The 20,530-nt window shown below is 48.4% G+C and overlaps 1 protein-coding gene across 1 annotated transcript in view; it reads left to right on the top strand.

Annotated features, from left to right (window-relative positions):
• The window catches only part of SHB (SH2 domain containing adaptor protein B), a 136,333-nt gene that overhangs the window by 70,859 nt on the left and 44,944 nt on the right, over positions 1 to 20,530 (top strand). Inside the window, exon 5 of the mRNA XM_029919653.1 lies at positions 19,966 to 20,181. Coding sequence (XP_029775513.1) covers positions 19,966 to 20,181 — 216 coding nt within the window. The remainder of the gene's footprint in view (positions 1 to 19,965; positions 20,182 to 20,530) is intronic.

The following is a 20,530-nucleotide window of genomic DNA, read 5'->3' on the forward strand; positions in this document are numbered from 1 at the left end:
GAGCCAGGAAGAAACATAGTTCATATTTATCTCTACCTTTGTTTCAGGGCTTTCTGTTCCTTAGCAGGGTCTCCAAGGCCCTGTTGTCCATTCTCCCTCTTGCCCCTGTCACAGTGAGAAACTTCTGTCCACCATGGACAAACTGACCAGGAGCCTTGGGGTAAAGGAGCAGAGATGCCTCTTTCTTTCTGTATGAAGTGAAAGGCACAGGACTTCAGGAACCAGACAAGAGAAGGATGGAGCTGGACATCACCTCTGGGGCTTCTCGGGCCAGCCACAAAGATAGATGATTTGGGGGTATCCTGGCAGTACTCCAGGAGAGCTGTGTCCATTCGGTGGTCATTTTGCAGCCCCACACCCCTCCCCCTCCATGTGCCAGGTACCAAGGACACTAACATAAATGAGACCCCGGGAGGTAGCTGTGGACTGAGTCAGGCACCGACATGTCTCAGACTTCACTTCATGGGGTGAAGGTCCTCACAGAAGTGGCACCATTATACAGATTCCAAGGGAAGAAGCAGGAAAGGCTTCCCAGGAGTTGAAGCTTGACCTACGTCTTAAAAGACCAGTGGTCCAGGAGGAGGATATCAGCATAGTGGCCCTGGGAACCCACCAGCAGGTTTCATGGGTGCTGAGCTGGGTCCTGAGGAAGCTCAGAGGTGGGTGCTGTGTGGCAAGGAGGGAAGGCATGACCTTACGGGGGAATGCGAGACAGCCTATGCCAAGCCCAGAAGAGAAGAGAGCAACCCAGTAGCCAGTGTGACTTCAGCATCAAGGTACATGGGGAGATGTGCACCTGCCAGGTTGTTTGATGACCAGTTTCTGGAGGGCTCTCTGAGTCCCTGGCAGGAGTTTGGGCTTTAATCCAAGGACTGTGGGAAGTTTTTGAATTATAGATGGCCCTCACCTACTTCCCATCCATCAGCTTATCTTTTCCCTAAATCAAATCATGAAGCTCCTTGAGACCTTGCTGGTACCACATAAGCTCTGGGCCACTTGGGGCACACAAATTGATCCCATTAGAGCCTCTGTTCTAGAACTGAGGTCAAGTTGGAAAGTTAGTCCAGGGTATGAAGTTGAAGAAACAGAGTCACATAGCAGTTAAAGCCAGCACTGAAACAAATGTCTTAAGGCTTTGCATGATTAGTTGACATATGAATTGGACAAATAACCAATGCAAGAGTGGGCAGCAACAGGGGCAAAATGCCTCCCCAGGTTGGCTAGGGTCATTACTTGAGGGAGATAAGATCTAAGCCAGGCCCTGAAGGCCTTTGGTGTCAAAAGGAGTAGCTGAAAAGTAAGGTCATTGCTGGTCAGGAGGGTGGGGAATGGGCTCTGACCTTGATCAAGGGCCTGACACAGAGTGACATGCTGATGTTTATGATTCTGAACCTGTATAGCATTCAGGGTTTGGGGAGCTAGCCAGTGTTGGAGAGATGAGGGTTTTAGACTCTCGCCTAAGTGTTAGTTGAATTATTTAAGAACTGTTTAAGTACTTAAAATAAGTCTATGCAGTCAAGACACCATGTACATTAATCACAGATTCTGCACACAACCCAAGCCTTGGGATCTGGTTTAGAGACCCTGCATCCAGTGACTGCCAGGCCATTGTCCCAATATGCTGCTCCTGCCTCATGAGCAGGCTTCTCCTGGGCGTCCCGGCTGGTCTCACAGGTTGGGGTGAGAGCCTGGGACAGAGGTGGACTTCAGATCCTCCTGCATCCTCCAAGATGCTCACCCAAGCCTATGGATGGGAGGCCGCCCCATGTCTGCTTCGGCACCATTTGCAGACCATGGTTGGCTGTGGGCTCACAAAATGGCTGCAGCCATGGTAGTTTGGACACTTTTCAAAACAGCCATTTTGTGTTGTCCACCACAAAGAAAACTCTTCATAAAGCACCCCAGTATGTATGTAAAACAGCAGGAGCTTCCTGGTGAGCCCTGTAAGAAGAATTAGTTGCAAATTAAACCCCCAGGAAACAGAATGATTTGACCTATTATATAGAACTGTTGGATGTGAGCCAATTACATGTTGAAAGACATCTGCCTAAGATGGTGATTTGGCTCTTGGAGTAATTGATCTTAAGCCATTCCTTCTGGTAGATGTAACCGAGTGCAATTGAGGGTCCTAACAACAGCGATGTTCTCCACAGAGTAGATAAGAATGACAGGAAATTAGTTGGTTCCCTTTTGGTGTATAACTAGGGCCCCTGCAAGTCCTGGTAGGTTTTCACAGTTCATTTCTTCTCCTCCTAGTTTTAAGCACCCTTCTTTCTACTACCCCTGCGCTCTCCCCCACAACGTCACTCCAGCTATTAATTGTACTCCATATTGTCCCTGAGGAAGGCAAGATAGGCGGAGGGAGCCTTCTTCCAAGTGGAGATGGATGAGATTTTAATGGACTTCGTGACCAGAGGCTCCTCAGCAGGACCCCTGAGGTCCTGTCCTGCCTCAGGCTTGGAGCACACTATGACCACTGCCTTTGGAGGGGCATTTTGACAGACCGCAGCCAGTGGCAGGCCCTGCTGAGTTGGTTGTAAGGCTCAGCACAGCAGAGCCTTCTCCCAGGTGGCAGTGGGGCAGGCGGATGATACATCAGGCCCAGAGGCCAGCAGGTGTAAACACCAGAGGAGATCTTGCATTAAAGGAGAATTGAGAGATTCCTGGGGTGGGTGGGACATCTCTGGGGAGGCACAGCCTCTTTGTCTCATCAGGAGGACGAGTATGGAGTCCCCAGTCAGGTGGCCTGTGGCTGGTGCCTTGTCAAGGGGACGTGAGTGAAATCTGAAGTGTGTGTCTGCATGGCGCAGCTATAACGTGACAGGTGCCACCCTCCCCCGACTCCTCCTTCCCAGCTCTTGCCGCCACCGCCCCATTTCCGAGCGAGGAAGCCTGTCTGGCAGCACCGACTCAGCTGTCACACCACATCAGTTTTCGTAGGTTCTCAGCTAGTGGAAAAGTGCCAAATGTGAGCAGATGATCTATTTAATGAAACGCTCAGGAAGAAAGCTTCAGTTCCAGTTATTAGGGGGTTCACATATGACATAAAGGCAGTCCTTTTTCCCAGAGCTTTACTGAATTGTTCGTGCTACATGCCACACAAAAACTGTGTGATGTTTCTGAACCCTGGAATCCGATCATGCCTTCCCAGAACCTGTCACACATTGCAGCATCCTTCGCTTTGGGGGCAGACATCGAAAATATTGAATAGTGAGAAGTTGATTCTGTTTGTTCAGCATCAGTGAAAGGCACTGTACATGACTGATACCACAAAAGAAAAATGAAATGAGACATCTCCTTGTGAACATAAACCAATTGAACAGCGAGTCATTTATACCAGATGTCAGCTTGAAATCAGGTTGTGTATCTATCTGTGCACATGTATGCGTATGCTGCCCTAATCTGTAACATATGCATAGGGTTTTATGGTTTACAAGCCTCTTTTATATCCTTTGTCTGGTTTTATTTTATAACAGCTCCATGGAGTTGATATTAGTATTCTCCCCACCACACAGCAGAGGCTGCCGAGGCTCTGCTGGGGCAAGTAACTCCCCCCAGGGTGTGAGCTAGTAAATGGTAGGGCTTGAGCTTGAAGTGAAATCTCCCATGTCCAGTTGCCAACGTGTTCGGTGCTTGGGATCGAAGTGCTGTGTTATTGGGGAAAGTAGGAAGTTAATCACTTGCATTACATTTGCATTTATTCCAAGATAGTCAAGATCTGAAACCTACTGGAGTGAGGGGTGGGGCATAGGACATCATTCACGTGCACAGTGCTCTTGGCCTGTTACTCATTGCAGTCTAGTGATGTCATTTGGCTGTTGAGGAGCTGGAGGCCCAGAGAGGTTGGAGGACTCACTGAGGTTACCCAGTTCAGAAGTAGCCATCTGGGAGCGCCTAGGTGCTTAGTTATGCATCCAAATTCGGTTCAGGTCACCATCTTGCAGTTCGTGGGTTCGAGCCCTGCATTGGATTCTGTGCTGACAGCTCAGAGCCTGGGACCTGCCTTTGGATTCTGTGTCTCCCTCTCTCTTTGCTCTTCCCCTGTTCATGGTCTGTCTGTCTCTCTCAAAAATAAATAAAAACAAACATAAAATAATAATAATAATAATTGCTCTCTTTCCTAACTTTCCTGTTAAAAAAAAAGAGAAGTAGCCTTCTGATTCTGTGGACACTTTTTCTCCCCTCTGGTGGGTACTGGGTTATGACAACCACATAGAAGTATAGAATGGTAATACGTTTTATATGAAGAAACAAAGTGAAAAAGGGAGATTCAGTAAATGAATGAACAGCTAAGATCAGTTGGCCACCTAACCTGAAGCCACTTTGCAGATGAGGAAGCAGTAAGGAGAGGCCTGCTGTGGGTCTGATAGTAGTCAACTTGAGACAGGCTCCTGACCCCCCAGCCTGAATTCGGCCCATTGACACCCCCTCCTCCCCAGTCCGGGTCTCAGCTTCAGACAAGCCATCCGGTGCTGAGTTTTCCATCGGTCTTTGAGCTGACAGATAGGAAGGGTCTTGGGATTCCTCTAGTTCTCTATCTTCAGCTCCATAGTTGGAAACGAACCTTACATTCTACGGTGCAACAAGCCTCCCTGACAAGTGAGACAGTAATCTCAGGCTCCCATCAAAAATTCCATATTTCTCAATGGCAAATCTACACTAGGACTCCTGGTTATTTTTAGACAGGAACTTGATATTTTCTGTTCCGTCCCACTTTGTTTTCCCGCCTAACTGGGGTGATATTTTCTGTCTAGCAATAATTTGGAACTGCCTTATTTTTAGCTTCATTTTTCTTCCTGTGATTTCCTTTCTCTTCCAATTTAATGCACACTCAAATAGGCTCCCTCTCCCACCCTGTCTTCCCCCGGTTTTTGTTCACTGGATCACAGAACTTAATCCAAACAGCAGGTGCTCAGCCTCCTCTTGTCCTAGGCACAAGCAAGAGGGAGTAGCTGCTTGTAACCTGGGCTGCTGCTTGTCACTTTGTGAAAGCTTCTTCATCTGTCACTCACACTGTGTGCCCCCGACTCCCTGCATGTGCACACACTTGAGAAAAAAATGCTTCTGATCCATGCACCGCGCCTACCTCCAACCCACTTCTGCAGAAGAACCAGCAGATCAGGGAACCCGAGGGGCTTGGGCATTGGGCTACTAGAGTGCCTAACACATGAACCTATAATTCTGTGTATGTGTGTCCATATATAAATGAACACACATCCATGCACACATACTCTGGTGCTGCATAGGACCCATGGTTGTTACAGGGCATTGCCTGTTTACTTCATTGCGCCATGTGCAGTGGCAAAGCAGCAGTGAAAATCTAGTTTAAACCTTGAGGAAACAGGTCCCGGGGGACCTGACCAGACCAGACCAGACTAGCCCCAGGCACAAGCTAAGGACCTACTGTCCCTGAACACCAGTTGGCGTCCTCAGAAGCCTTTGATGGCTCCCTGTTGCGTCACCACTAAAATGGGAGCCTCTTAGTCTAGCAGTACTTGAGCAGATGACACACTTAGGTAAACAGCCCCAGAAAAGATTGTGTTTCAGACTGCATCTTCTTTAGGGAAGGCACCAGGTTTGATTGATCAACATTTCCCATCAACCAGCGGCATACGTGCTCAGTCAGTGAGTAAAAGAATGAACTAGTTAAACTAGTTGCCATATCTGGCCCTCCTCCCTCATTCCCTCTCGCTGCAGGGATTTCCAGAGTATGGATGGGCTCTCAGTCCATTTCTCAAAGTACATTTCTTATGTTGAAACCTAAAGTCCTGTGAATAAGAACTTTTGTACTGCTTGTAATCCCTTCTAATCCCCTCAGCAAGGAGCCACCTTTCAGGAGGCAGCCACTTCTATAACTGCGTGTCAAGGTGTAAACCCCATTCATCCCTGAGCACACTCCTTCCCCAAAGGGAGACCTGTTTGCTTATCACCCATCTTAGGTTGATTTTGTTTCATGGCTTGCTGATCAACATTGGTTGATGGGAATTAGCTTGACTTGTGACTTAGAATAGGTACAAAGCTCCTGGGAAAGTGGGGACTCTTTGCAGTGAAACCACAGGCCCACAAAAGTTACCAGACTCACCCCCACAGCTGTATGTCTTGGAAAAGCCTTCATCATTTGTGGTGCCCAGACTGTAACTGCAGACCTTTCACATGTCTTTAAAACTCCGTTGATGACCAGGCTATGTTTGGGGGTCTTGTTATAATTAAAATGCACATCTTAGAGCTAAAAACCGAGACAGAATTTCTTCTGAACTCTGTTTCCTAAACTTCAAGTGTGTAAACATGACATGAAATGGAAATTGTTTAGAAACAGTCACAAAAGCAGAAGCTGTTGATCTGAAGCCTGTTCCACCGGAATGTTAAGTAGAAGATGAGGGAATTCCTCAGCCGGTGCTTCCTGAAAGCAGCAGGAATGAGTGATAAGGACAGAGCGCATTGGCTCTGAGGAAAGCAGGCGAAAGCAGATGTGGCAAATCCTAGCTCTCTGAGCAGCCTTAGTTCCCCCCCTGTCCTGACGCAGCCTCTGTTTCCTCATCTGTCCAGGGTTAATCTTAAATTCCTGGCACAGAGCCCGGTGCAAAGCAGACCCACAACAGGTGCTGTCACCACCACTACTACTAATAACAACAACAACAATAATAAAGAGGATGGTTTCATGTGCCACATCTGTACATGAAACTTCTTTTTCTTAAATTTTTTTAAACATTTATTCATTTTGGAGAGAGAAAGACAGAGTGGGAGTGGGGGAAGGGCAGGGAGAGAGGGAGACAGGATCCCAAGCAGGCTCCAGGCTCTGAGCTGTCAATACAGAGCCTGACGTGGGGCTTGAACTCACGGACTGTGAGATCATGACCTGAGCCAAAGTCAGACGCTTAACCGACTGAGCCACCCAAGTGCCCTGAAACTTCTTTTTGAAGTTTTTTTCCCCATTTTTAAAAAAATGTTTATTCTTGAGAGAGAGGGAGAGAGAGCATGCATGCAATTGGGGGAAGAGAGAGAGGGCCTGAGCCATCCAGGTGCCCTCAATTTTTAAAAAATTTTAAATTTCAAGTATTTTATTACATTAAAAAATATATATGCTCTGTGCAAGAAGATTCAACATGCAGCAGCACAGAGGAAGTGAAAGGTGAACTCTCTCTCCAGAGATAAGGATTGTTAATAACTTGTTGTGTATTCATTTGGCCTTTGCCCATTTGCTTACAGAACTACACATCTACATGTATTATAAGCATTTTTTCCATGTAAACGCTCTCCTACTAAACATCCTTATGTGTCATAGACCTTGTCCAAGGTCTCCTGTTTTCTTGAATGCTTCTATATTGTGACTGTGGCACGCTGCATTCGTCATTTCCCCTATTTGTAGACTTTTAGCTTGTTTTCAGTTTTTCCTTCTTATATTCCAAAAGCAACCATCCACATACATAGACGTCTTTGCATGAGGGTCTGGGCATTTATGTAGGATCGATTTCCAGAAGTGGAACTTGAAGCCATAATATTTAATTTTTGTTAGGTCCACCAATTTTATCTCTGAGAAGGCCATTTCCTAGTTTCTGCTTCTTCTGCCAGTCTATGAATAACTTTCTCTTCCTCAGGTAGACAAATATTTTGAAAAATTTTTTTTCTGTGCTAATGTCTGCATTTGCAAAAGCCTCTTTGTTTCTGTTCCTTCAACCAGTATTTACAGAGCATCTGCAGAGCCAGGTTCTGTGCTAGGAATTGCAGAGGATGTGTCTGGATGGCTTGGAGTTGAACTTGGCTGGGGTGATGTGGCACCTGGGTGGCTCAGTCAGTTGAGCATCCAACTTCGGCTCAAGTCATGATCTCGAAATTCATGAGGTCAAGCACCACATGAGTCTCACTGCTCTCAGCTCAGAGCCTGGAGCCTGCTTCAGATTCTGTGTCTCCCTCTCTCTCTCTCTTCCTTTCCCCCAAACTCCTGCTTGTGCTCTCTCTCAAAAATAAATTAATAAACATTAAAAAATAGAAGCTGGAGTGAGCCTGGGAGCTGAGCATACAAATGGCTAGAGCCGTGGTAGAGAGGCCTGGGTACCTGGGATGCCTGTGAACATTGAGGAGGTGGGCAGCAGGGGGGGGGCGGGGTGTAAAAGATGTCAGGATACCTTCCCGGCTTCTTGAAGCGAAGTGCTAGTGAGAGTGTTGGTTTCGTGCTTTAGCTGTTGGCACCACCATTGGCATACTGATGGGGTTCAGTACATGGTGTGATCTGAACAGAAGCCTGGGACTTGGGGCTCTGGGGCAGCAGTTCAGGCCTATGTGCCATGGAGGGAGCCAGGTGGAAGAGGCAGCAGTGGTGAGGCAGCTGTCTCCACCAAGACTCTCGAGGTACTTTTTAGGCATTGATGACGCCTTTGCGTGGAGTAGAGTCTCTTCAGGACACCTTTTTAGTGTCCCGAGGAGAGGCTGTTCTTGTGTTTCTCAGCACAAAAACATTCATCGTCCAGATGTTTCTTTCCAAATACTTCTTGAGATGGTTGTACTGATGGTGTAATCTGTAAAGGCTGCTGACGAGAAATTGCTGCTTGAAGGTAATTCTGAGCCATGGCATTTTTTAGGTTCCTAATTCTTGTGCATAGCACCACCCACACATTTTCCCCTTCCCCACTCTTCTTTCAAACAAAACAAAAACCACTTCATTGGGTTTTTGTGCTGTGACACCAAGAAATACTGGATGTGACAGTAAAGTCAGGAAAACCAGCCGGGTGGGAATTATACCAGTGTTTTACTCTGACTTTGGCAAAAACCTTTCCATTCTGGGTTTACCATTTCCCCTGTTACGTGGGGGCCCTATTACATGGGGGCCCTGTTACATGGCGGTTCCCCCTACAGGATCTGTCTGCAGTCCAATGATTATAAGAGTCAAATGACACAGAGGGCTTTGATGACCAGAAAGTATTGTATGGAAGGAGGGTGTCTTACTGTTGGTCTTTTTATTAAATTTGGGTTGGTCCTTGGCAGATGGGCACTCCTGGGCCAGGTAGGGATACCTGCCAAAATTCCTGGTCTTGTGGTCCAGGATTCTCCTTGTATATTGTAGTTGGACATTGAGGAATTTCTGGAAGTTACTTAAGGATGCCAAGGTCAGGGACCCCACACACTGGTAGGATGGGTACTCTTATATATGTCCCCTTCTCCTTCACATGCTGAAGCCACAGCACTGGAACAGGACACACGTGTGAATACTCACTCTTATAGAAGCAGATTGAGAGGCTCTGGAACCAAAAAGTCCTCCAAGGCCTTGGCTTCATCCCCTCCCACCTTACCTCTAGGAATCTTAGCCCCCATGGATCAGCTAGCTGGCCAGGGTCACACAGATGGTGAGCGGAGGGCCACACTGGTCCCAGGCCGGCCACCTCATCATCACCATCCAGAAGGCTGAGGTTGTCTACAAGTCCCCAGGGGGATTAGTCCCTCTTGAAGCAGTTCCAGTTTGAGGAGGGCTGGGGCAGAGAGCTTGCCAGATCTCAGCAAGTTGCTTCCGGCCAGGCAGCTGCACTGGGCACAGGGCACAATGCCAGCAACACCCCTCAGTGTGAGGCAGTGACCCCACGACTGGCTTCAGGGCTGCCATCACCACCAGATGGGTCTGGGTGAGATTTGACCCATTTGGCTGCAAACCTGGCATGGGGCAAGGGTGCTGTCAGGTAGAGGTGGAGGGAAAGGTGGTGCCTCGAAAAAGTCCCTGGCTCTGCCCTGCGAGGCTGGCACCCCATACCTGATGCCGGTTTATAATCCCTTGTTTGTGGCCAGCTAGATCGGAACCAGCAGCATGTGTTGGCTGATCAACCCACTAAAGATCAGAATGCGCTGGGGGCGGCTGGGTGGCTCAGTTGGTTAAGCATCCGACTTCAGCCCAGGTCATGATCTTGCAATTTGTAAGTTCGAGCCCAGCATAGGGCTCTGTGCTGACAGCTTGGAGCCTGGAGCCTGCTTCGGATTCTGTGTCTCCCTGTCTCTTTCTGTTCCTCCCCCTGCTCGCTTGCTTGCTCTCTCTCTCTCTGAAAAATAAATAAAGATTAAAGAAATTTTTTTAGAAAGATTAGAATGTGCTGGAATACCTCATTAATGGGCATTTCTCTTCCTCGTGACATTTCCCTTTGCTTTCTTCCCAAAATGCCTGACCATAATGATTACTTTAGGGACCTGTGTGTGGTCCTAGTCAGATAAACCCTGAGGTGACCCAAGTTACCCTTCCTAATGAGCAAGCCGATGTCCAGAGGGAGGCAGTTACGCACTAGCATCACTCGGTACAGCAGAGCCAGGACTCTGCTCTTCCATTCCTGGCTGCTTTTGCTGACCAGAACTCATTAATGCAATTGTGGTACAGGGAACACCGACCTGGGTTGGAAAAGCAGTGTAGACATCTGCACAGTTAAGAACATGGGCTTTGGAGCCAGGCTGCTTCCATCACTGGCTTGCCGTGTGACTTCATTTAAGGTGGCGTTGCCATCAGCCCTCCCTAGTAGAGCTGTTGTGGGAATTAAATGGGGAGCCAGATGCAGAGCACTTAGCCCCCGCACACAGCATGTACCCTTCATGCAGGCACTCTTAGAGTGCATTATTAAGAGTGGAGCCTTTGCATCCATGGCTGAACCACTCAGCTTGCCTGACCTGCAGAATTTTTATCAGTAAGATGGGGAGGGGGCTTGGGTTTGGTCATGGCCCTTCCAAGGCTTGCTCTGTAAGGTTCCGTGAGAATGGGCTGGTGACACTGCTCAGTGAGGGCTATAACTAAGACTGATCTGGCATGAAAGTCTGTCCCCTGTGGCTTTATCACATTAGTGTGTGGCCGGAGGCCTCTGTGGAAGCTGGGATCAAACCACACTCAGCAGACTGGAAGATTGCACTAGGGGGCAATTGGCCCTCTTGTATAGCCCATCAATACTGGGAGGACACAAGACTGGACTTGCATCTGCCTCTGTTTGCTGAGGCCCCAGGCGGTCCCTGCAGGGCCCTGGTCTCTGTAGCCCAGGGGTCAGGGGATACCTGTACCTCTCAGGATTCACTGGAGGATGCAGGTGCCACCCTGACCTCTGCCCCTTATCCTGAAGGAAACACTCAAGTTTGGGTTGTTTGTTGGAGTGTGTCTGTCTTTCTGGAGCACTGGGCATTCTCTGTCCACTTCTTGAAAGGGTGGAGTGATAATTGTTTGCAGGCTCAGACCCTCAGATCATCAGCAGCTGATGGCCACACCCTGGTGGTTCCTGTCAGCTTCTGAAAAAGGCTTTTTGTGTGAAAGTGCAAACCTGCTCAGAGCTCCTGAGCCACTTTTCCCAGTTCCCTCCCCTTTCAAGCCTGCATCCCTCCTCCTGACATTCAGTGCCCCCCACAGCCCAGCTCCAGTTCTTATCCAGCTACTCCGTGTCCCCTCTTCTTCATGAGCCCCAAGCCCAAGGCAGTTCACAGTATTTGGTTTAACCTCAGAACCCCTTGAGCTTTCCTCTGTCCACAACTTTGCTGCTGCTTGACCTGTCTGGGCTGCCCTTCTCCTGGTGTCTCTCATCTTTACCTGTCTGTCCTTTCCTTGACTGAATTCTACCCAGGGCCCGCCATTCACTGTGTGTGGCACAAGGCAGGTCCCTGACCCTTGAGGGGCCTCCTTGTACTAGGACTTGAGATTCTGTGAAGTGCCACCTCCCCCAAGTTTTTCGAAATCCCTGGGACAGCATTTCCTTTCTGTCCCCACTGAGCTGCCCCTGTGTGTACCAGTTTAGGGTACTCGGGGCCAGTAAGAACTGGGTTATTCCCAGCTGAGGCCTCTGAACCTATCTAATGTAAAATATAGTTGCATTTGCCTGTTTGTTCCATGGGGTTGAGGAATGCTACACAGCCAATACACAGGTAAGTGCCTGGCTTAGGCAAGTTCCCACTAACTTGTAGCTGTTATTAACTCAGTGCTTATGGATGTTGGCATCCTGATTCTCCTCCTAAACCGTGAGGTCTCCTGGGGGCAGGAGCATTGTCTAACAGCATGTGAGTGCTCAGCGTTTGGCCTGGGGCCCACCTTAGTACACAGTAAGGGCTCAGTGGATGCTTGAGAAAGAAAAGCAGGCAGACTCCTTGATTGCCTGAGAATTAGGGTCTTGCAATTGACATAAAATCAGAAAGCTGTCTCTTGAGAAAGTTGCTGCTCTAAATGGAGATTGTTTATGCATGGTACTGAGTCCAGGGCAGCCAAGATCTTGGAGCAGCAAGTTCGCCTCAGTGAGTCTCCACAGGGGATGGCGACAGAACTCTGGCCTGCAGCCTCTCAGAGGCCTCAGCACGCCACAGCAGTCCCCTGGTGCAGAGTGACAGGCAGGGCTGACGGATTCGGCCGTAATTGCAGAGAGGGCCTAAGAGCTCTGTGAGCTCTTTCCTCAAATCCTGAGGAAAGCATAATTGGTGTCATTGGGTGTGCATGCTTGTCTCTCCTCTGGTGCCACAGAACAGGGGCCTCCAGGGAAGACCCCATCATCGCAGATGACAGAGGGAAGGGAGCACACTGGGCTCCCTGACTCAGACATGGGCCTTTCCCTCACCCTGGGGCTGAGCACAAAAGAGCAAGTGGTACAGGTTCTGCCGGCCAGTGTCAGGCCCTCTCTGCTCCCTCCAACGTGGCCATTGTTCTTGTTCCACACCCCCTGATTCCGCAGATCTCACCCCCCACCCCACCCCCACTTCTTGGGTGTTTCTGTGCACGCCTGGAAAAGATGGTAAGAGAACTCCAATTAGTCGTCTCCTGGCTTCTAGACAGCTCCGGAAACCAGACTAGATAGAGGAGGAGGAGGTGGGGCTCATGCTTGTGTTGCATTGGGTTTATCTCAGAACCCCCCTGCCCTGCCCTTGCTGGCCCACAGTGTCCCCGCAAGAAGTCCTGCTGCCCCGTGCTGCCGCCTCAGCCTCTAAGGGATACCTGAATTCAGACATCCGTTGAAGCACCTCAGTCAGGAGTTGGGCCTTTTTCCAGCGAATGTGATGAACGTCCCCTGTCTTCCCTTTGATGTGGTGCCCTGGAAGTTGGCTAATTTTCAGCTGCATGCCTAATTAGGGACAGCCACCCGCCACTCCTGTGCAGTTCCTTACTCTCTCTGTGGTGCTGGGTATGATTTTAACACCTCAGACCTGACTGAAATAGATGCCTCTGCCTCTAGAAGATTAAGAACTAGACAGTCTGATAAAAGAGATGTCAGGAAGCGTCTGGGAAAGGCAGAGGAGGAGTCCCGGCCCAGGACCTCTGGCCTCATCCCTGCTACTTTCTCCCCTTCCCCAGCTCTCAGGTTCCCTGATCTGTACAATGTAGTGACTAGCCTGCTGACCTTCACGTTGCACACAGGAGTTGATCCAGAGCAGGGCTCACACTTGAGGGCATGAGACGGCCCAAGCAGCAGCAGGAATTGGAGTTTGGGATCCAGGAATGAAAGTAGGTTTAGAGGTTGGTGTTGAAACCCTCCATTGCAAATATAGGGTTAGCCTGTCAGATTTCTGTGAGCAGGCCTTCTGTGGCTCTGGGAGATGAAGGATCATCTGGGAGCAGGAGGAGTCTTAGGATGGTGGTGTTCCCAGGAAGCCCAGCAGTGGCACCTGAAATAACAACAGTGTCCACAGAGTGTTTTCTGTGCATCAGGCACTGTTCTAAACACGGAAGGTATATGAATTCATTTAACTCTCCTAAATGTCCTTCCAGGGTGGATACTGTTGAGCCCCTATCTATCCAGAGGTTTGGGAACAGGGGCAGCTTGCCCTAGGTCCTTGGCTGGAGCCAGGCCTTGGGCCCAAGCAGTCTGCTGGGATCCATGTTAGCAGCCACCACACGGTGCTGCTGAACTTCTCACTCCCCTGGACCCATGGCTTTGCCTCCCTCCAGGTGGGTGGTGCAGGGCAGCCTGTCAGTGGAAGGTGCATGTAGCCCTAAGCTTCCGAGTCTAGTCTACCCCCATCCCTGGCATCTCAGGCACGTCCACACTGGCTAAGTAGAGGTTTCTTGGCCTGGGAATGGAGGTCTCCATGGGCCACATCCCTACTAGGCTCTGCCACCCTGTGATTTGGCATCTGGTGTGGATTCCCAGACAAGCCCAGTAGGAAAATTAGAGGTGAGGGGCCTGCAGGCCAGCGTCTATCATTTCCAGCTAGGCTTCTGCACATCTGTGCCAGCCTCTCCCCACCCAACTCCACCCTGCCCGGAGGTTCTAAGACACCTCTCCTAGACACTCTTAGGGGTGTCATCCGGTGACATTCAAGATCATCCAGAACCTACTTCTACCCTCCTCCAGCTTCCTCTCCCACCAGGCCCCCTTGACAGCCCGTCTTCCCCATGTTATTACCTTGTGCGTCCAGCCCCCATGCCTTTGCTTCTGTCCTTCCTCCATCAATGCCCATTTTCCTCACCACACCACTGTGCAATGACCTCATGTCTAAATTCCTTAAGCATTCCCATGTTTCCCCCAATGAGTTGTAGTATTATGTCTGCTCCCTGGTGAGGATCCTGAGCCATCTCTGTGCTGGAGGCTCAGGCACTCCCTCACCAAGGGCTTCTTAAAGACCAGGATCACATCTCTGTTTGGCTCTTGTGCTGGGCATTCAGTAGATGCCTGGCCAGGTGCAGGAGAGGTGGATGCCCGTGCTGCTGGAGGAGGCTGGGTGCACCAGGGATGTACACAGATTTCCTCAGCCTTCAGCTCTCAGAGACCTCCTTTTCCTGTTCCCGAAGGGAAGGTAAAGAGTTATAGAATAGGTTTCTTTTCTTCTAGTCTTTTTATGAGTAAAAGATATTAACCATAAAGTATGTTACACTTTTCTTTTTTCATTTAGATGTGTATCTATCTGCTTTCAAAATATAGGTTTGGGGACGCCCAGGTGGCTCAGTCGGTTGAGCATCCAACTCTTGATTTCTGCTCAGGTCATGATCTCACAGTTTTGTGAACTTGAGCCCTGAATTCAGCTCTGGGTTGACAGCATGGAGAGACTGCTGGGGACTCTCTCCCTCACTCTCTGCCCCTCCCCTGCTTGTGCTCTCTCTGTCTCTCTCAAAATAAATAAATAAACTTGAAAGTACAGATTTGAAGTTGTTCATAATTTTTTAAATGTATATAATGAGGCCATTATAATGGAAATCAAAATCCATATAGAAAGAAGGGCAAATGAATGGATACAATATCTAAGATAATACACTTATTGAAGTCGGGCTTCAGAATTGACTCTGAGCTTCCTGGCAGCCAAAATAAAGAAAAGGAGTGTGAGCAGGAAGCAGCACAGAGCTGGTGAAGCCAGGAGCAAAGAGTAGCTTGTGGCTTATGGGCTTGGGGAACTCTAGACCCTCCTTGGATCCACTCAGGAGATTCTTGGTTTGCCCCAAGCTCTGTCCTGGGCCTCTCACTCAAGATGATCCCCTGGCCATTCTTTCTCCATAGCTGCAATCCTTGTGCAGTACCCCCGCCTCCCTCCCCTGGCTCTGTGCCCTTGGTGCATGTTTCCAGGGTCCCTTCTGGGTCTAAAGTCTCTTAATTCTAGAGAAAGCACTGTTTTGTTTGTTTTGTTTGTTCTCTTTCTCTATATGTAGTTCCGCATGAAAACCTTTCTATTCCAGAGGTTAACAGAAATCTGCCCCCCTGTCAATTTAATGTTTCTGTTCCTGCCTAAGAGGCATGAAATCACAGCCTGCCACCAATATTAAAGGTCATTTTTCATGAACTTAATAGATGGTGAGGCCCAGATAATTTGTGACTTAAAATATATGGTCCCCTATTAGATCAGTCTCTAGACCATCAGAGATTGGTCTGGGTAATAAGGAGGATGGGCCTGGTCATTAAGCAGGAGACAATGACGTCAGGTAAGCTAGACTGATGCGGTGGCCCTTGACTTCTGGAGCCCCTGGCCAACCTTCCCTAGGAGAAAAGGTGCTCCCTAAATGAGCCTCTTCTCAGAGAAAGGCAGCTGTTTCCAAAATGCACAAAGCAGCTGTAAGCCCAACTTGCTTAAAACACTATTTACTTTCATGTTCTCCCGTCTTAATTACCTTTTTTCTTTACTGGCATCCTTATTCTTTATTTAAAACAACTTTCAAAAATAATTATTCAATAATTCCTTCCTCCATACACAGTAGCTATTTACCTTCCTCTATCAGGCTTTCGGCCCTTTATTCATGTGACAACATTGCTGTCATCCAAGTCTAGATATTGTGGGCAAAGTGTGTGATGACAGTATTCAGCAATTCCTAAGCAAGGACTAGACTTACCTTTGGGGCATTGTTCACATTGGCCAGGACTTGCTTAGAAAACCCACATTATACGGTTTGCTCAATACATAAATAATCTTGTATTTTACTTTTTAACTTAGCATAATTTCATGCACGCTTTTCCATGTAGCTACATAATCTTCAGATTTATCATTTTAATGGCTGCTTAATATTCCATCCAGTTAGCGTGCCATAATTTACTTAACTGTTCCCAATTGTTGCAGCCTTAATGAAAATTTGAATTCACCATGTACTACAGGGGGAAGCTCGTTTTAATGATTACCATTATAACATCCCCTGCCCTAACTGCATGCCATTAGTAACCCAGCTTTAGGAAGGCGCAGATGCTTTTGGAACAATAAATTCTGTAGGAGAGGTGTATGCACAAGTCCCTCTGATTTAATAGCTGATCTGTTCACTGCACATGTTTTCCTTTTATGCGGGTATTTATGTAGAATATCCATCTCTTCTGCATATTGTGTAATACCAAACTATATGCATTTGGCATATTGCTCCAGATACTTTATCACTGCTGTCAGGGACTTCCATAAATTAACAAGAATTTGGGGGTAAGGAGTGGTTTCTGGTTGTCGATTGTCGCTCATTTATCCCACCCACACTCTTTGAAGATCTGTTTGTAGCCAGCCTCTGTGAGGAAGAGAGCAAAGGCACTCCTGATTATTGGAGGCTCACAAATGTGCCTCTGTGAATTGCTTTGTTGTCTCCACGATTAAATGGTGATTCTCATGCAAAGTGCTTTGTAAACTGTACAGTGCTTTAACAGTTGCTGGTCTTGCTGATAAAGTAGGGTGAAGAAGAAGATGGTTTTCCTGGGTCAGTGCCCATCAGCTGTATCCCCAATGTCCTCAGACCTCAGAATTTCCCAAGGACAGAAGGCTAGACTGTGCTCCTCAGAACCAGTGAGAGTGACGCTGATGATGACACCCCCCAGAACAGATTAGATAGTTTGGTAGGTTCAGTGAGTTACGGAGTTGTCTATGGTGCCTTACAGTTTGTATTCACTTTAAAGTGACCAAGTCTTACCTTTCTGTTTTTCTTTTAATTTTTTTTAAGTTTATTTATTTTGAGAGAGAATGCAAGCAAGGGAAAGGCAGAGAGAATGGGAGAGAATCCCAAGCAGGCTCCATACTGTCAGCACAGAGCCCAACCCGGGACTCAAACTCATGAACTGTGAGATCATGACCTGAGCTGAAATAAAGAGTTGGTCACTTAACCACCTAAGCCACCAAGGCGCCCCGAATCCTACCTCTTATAGCTCTTCTCGTTTCCTCTTCCTACCCCATAGAAATGAAAACATCATCCCCAAAACTAATAAACGATCCTAGTTTACTCATGGTACCCAGTAAAGCCATGTTTTGCCAAAGTATGGGACATCCTGCCTCTCAGTGGGGCAGGATTTTCAGGGGCCTGAGAAAGTGAGAAGGTTTTTCCATTTTCTTCCACACTTCTTGTAAAAAGAGAAAGTGTTTGCCAAAGAGAATATCTCTGCACGCTGCCTGCACCCCCACTGGCTCTCCACCTCAGGTCCGTTTCCAGCAGAGAAAGCAAGCCTCAGGCTGGTACCTACCTACCTGGTTTTGTTCTCATTCATTCTTTTTATGTGTTATCAACTGTTTCTACTAAAGGATAATGACTTAAGGATGGTGGTGTAAAATTTTTGTAATGAATTTACTAACTGTAAAAAGTGAGGCAGCGTGAATAAAAATGGCAAGTAAGAACCCAGGTGGTACCTGCAAACAACAGAATCAACAGAAGCTGGTGTGCGTGTGACTTAATGAAGTCTGGGAAACATTATGCTACCGTAATGTTATTTAACGTCAGCACTAACAGCACTGGCACGGTATCAGCTGGCTTCTGTTGTATCAGGGCATGTGCACACAGAGTTTTGCCATCCTCATGAGCTGGCCCTGGACCATGAAGCCCAGCCTAAAAACAATGCTCTTGCTCAGAAGGGCTGACATCACCATGTGTTTTGTTCGCTGCTCTTCAAGGCCCCTAAGTCCCGTGGGTTTCTACCATGTCTTTATGCCATTGGAACTCTGATTTGGAGAATGCCTGGAGAGTCCTTTTAAACAGCTCACTCTCAACGATCCTCACCCCTTTTATATCAAGCCTTACCTCTCCCCTCTCATCTCCTTGGACCTGGTGCTCCAGCAAAAGTGGACAATGGTTAGACCTATTCAGCCTTAAAAGAGATTCAGCCTTAAAAGGAAAGGAAATTATAGCATCTACACTACCACATGTGAGAGAGAACCTTATAAACATTATGCTAAGTGAAATAAGCCCATCACAAAAGGGGACAAGTACCATATGATTCCCCTCTTATTGAAGTATCTAGGGTGGTAGAGTACTGTCTCCCAGGGGGTTGCGGGGGGAGGAGGAAGTGGGGAGTGAGTGTTTAATAGGTACAGAGTTTCAGTTTGGGAAGATAAAAAAGTTCTGGAGGTAGATGGCAGTGATGGTCGCATTCCAGTATAGATGTACTTAATGCCACTGAACTGTGCACATAAAAATGGTTAAAATTTATGGTTAAAAGTTATGTTATGCATGTCTTTTACCACATGAAACAGAAAGACAATGAGCCAGTACCCTCCAGCCATGCTGCCTTGGCTCACCATGGCCCAACCTCAGGGAACACCGACCCTCCTGTTCTCACGCCTCTCCCCCTGCCCCACCCCTCACAGGCCCTGCACAGAGCCCCTTTGCCACAGAGAATTATGTAATTTAGATGCGTATGTCTACCTCTTTTGGAAGCATTGGTCTTCCTGAGAACAGCCTCTCAAGCAAACCCTCCCTTTCCTGTGTCCCATGCAGGCCCTTCACATGGGGTGTCTAGGATCAAAGCAGGTAAAGTGTCACTGTTTGGCTCAGAAGCACCTGATTCTAGCATCCTAGCATCCATCTTCAAGCCACCACTGGCCTCTCAGAAATGAGCAGAAGCTGACATAGAACCCCTGTTTGGGGCCTGGTCAAAACAGACAGTCACCTCTCAACCCACAGAGGGCCAGGCCTTAGCCTCCCCTCCAGAAGATTTGGAGCTTTCCTCCCTTATTCAGAAGTGAAGCTGGGGGCGCCTGGGTGGCTCAATCAGTTAATCGTCCAGCTCTTGATTTCAGCTCAGGTCATGATCTTGTGGTTCGTGAGTTCAAGCCTCACATTAGGGCTTGTGATTCTCTCTCTCCATCTCTCTGTCTCTGTCTCTGTCTCTGTCTCTGCCTTTCCCCCCTGCTCACACACACTCACCTGCTTGCTCGCTTGCCCGCTCTCTCAAAAATAGACGTCTGCTCTCAAATCCCTCAGATGTACTAGTGTGTTAGATGAGCCTAGTGGGGAGACCCCCTACTCATCTGTAAAGCAAGGGGGTGAGAGCTATTTTTGATGTCAGAACACCCCGGAACATCATGTGCACATCCGGGCCTGCCCTTGCGGACAACAGTGCACAACCAGACGGTGGCAGTGAGCCTTCTGCTTCTGTCATTAGGTCCAGGAGCCTGAGATCTTTGTGAGGAAACCTGGCCTGTGAGAGCAGAGACACCGCCTTTGAGAGGTGGGGAGGAAACAGCTAATCGCAGAAACAGGGGCCCATTCCTTTGCAGTCTCACCTCCTTGGCTTGTGACTGAATTCCTGTGGGTGTCACCTGGCAGGTCCCAGGTGAAGAAGTACATTCCACACATCCATACATCCCTCCCTCCTTCCTTTTTGCCTGCAGAATTTCAGAGGCAAGAAAGTGTACGGTCCCAGCACAAAGGCATCCAGTTATACGACACCCCTTATGAACCCGAGGGCCAAAGCGTCGACTCAGACTCAGAGAGCACGGTCAGCCCCCGACTACGGGAGAGCAAGCTGCCCCAGGATGACGACAGGCCCGCCGACGAGTACGACCAGCCGTGGGAGTGGAACCGGGTCACCATCCCAGCTCTGGCAGGTAAGGAGCTGGTGGCCCTGCTCAAAGGGCACTGCTGACCCATGCTCAGTATTCCCCTTTGGTAAAGTATGCACTGGTCCTTCTGCTCAGATCAACCCGCAGGGCTTTGTTGGATAGTCCAGCTGGGCCCCTCAAAGATGATGAGGGTCCTGGAGGGAGGGAGGCCAGGCCAGGCCTCCAGGCCCTCCGTTCCGGTCTTTCCTAGTCTTCAAAGACGGCCCTGATGATCTCATTGTCTGACTGTGTCTTTTGTCCTGTGGGTAATGCTCTAGTTCACTAAAGCCAAGATTTCAGAAGGAATTTTCTTAAAAACTAAAAGAAAACCAACCTGCAGAGTGGCTCCCACTGG

The sequence above is a fragment of the Suricata suricatta genome, chromosome 13 (assembly GCF_006229205.1).
Source record: "Suricata suricatta isolate VVHF042 chromosome 13, meerkat_22Aug2017_6uvM2_HiC, whole genome shotgun sequence".
In the NCBI taxonomy this organism is placed as follows: Eukaryota; Metazoa; Chordata; class Mammalia; order Carnivora; family Herpestidae; genus Suricata; species Suricata suricatta.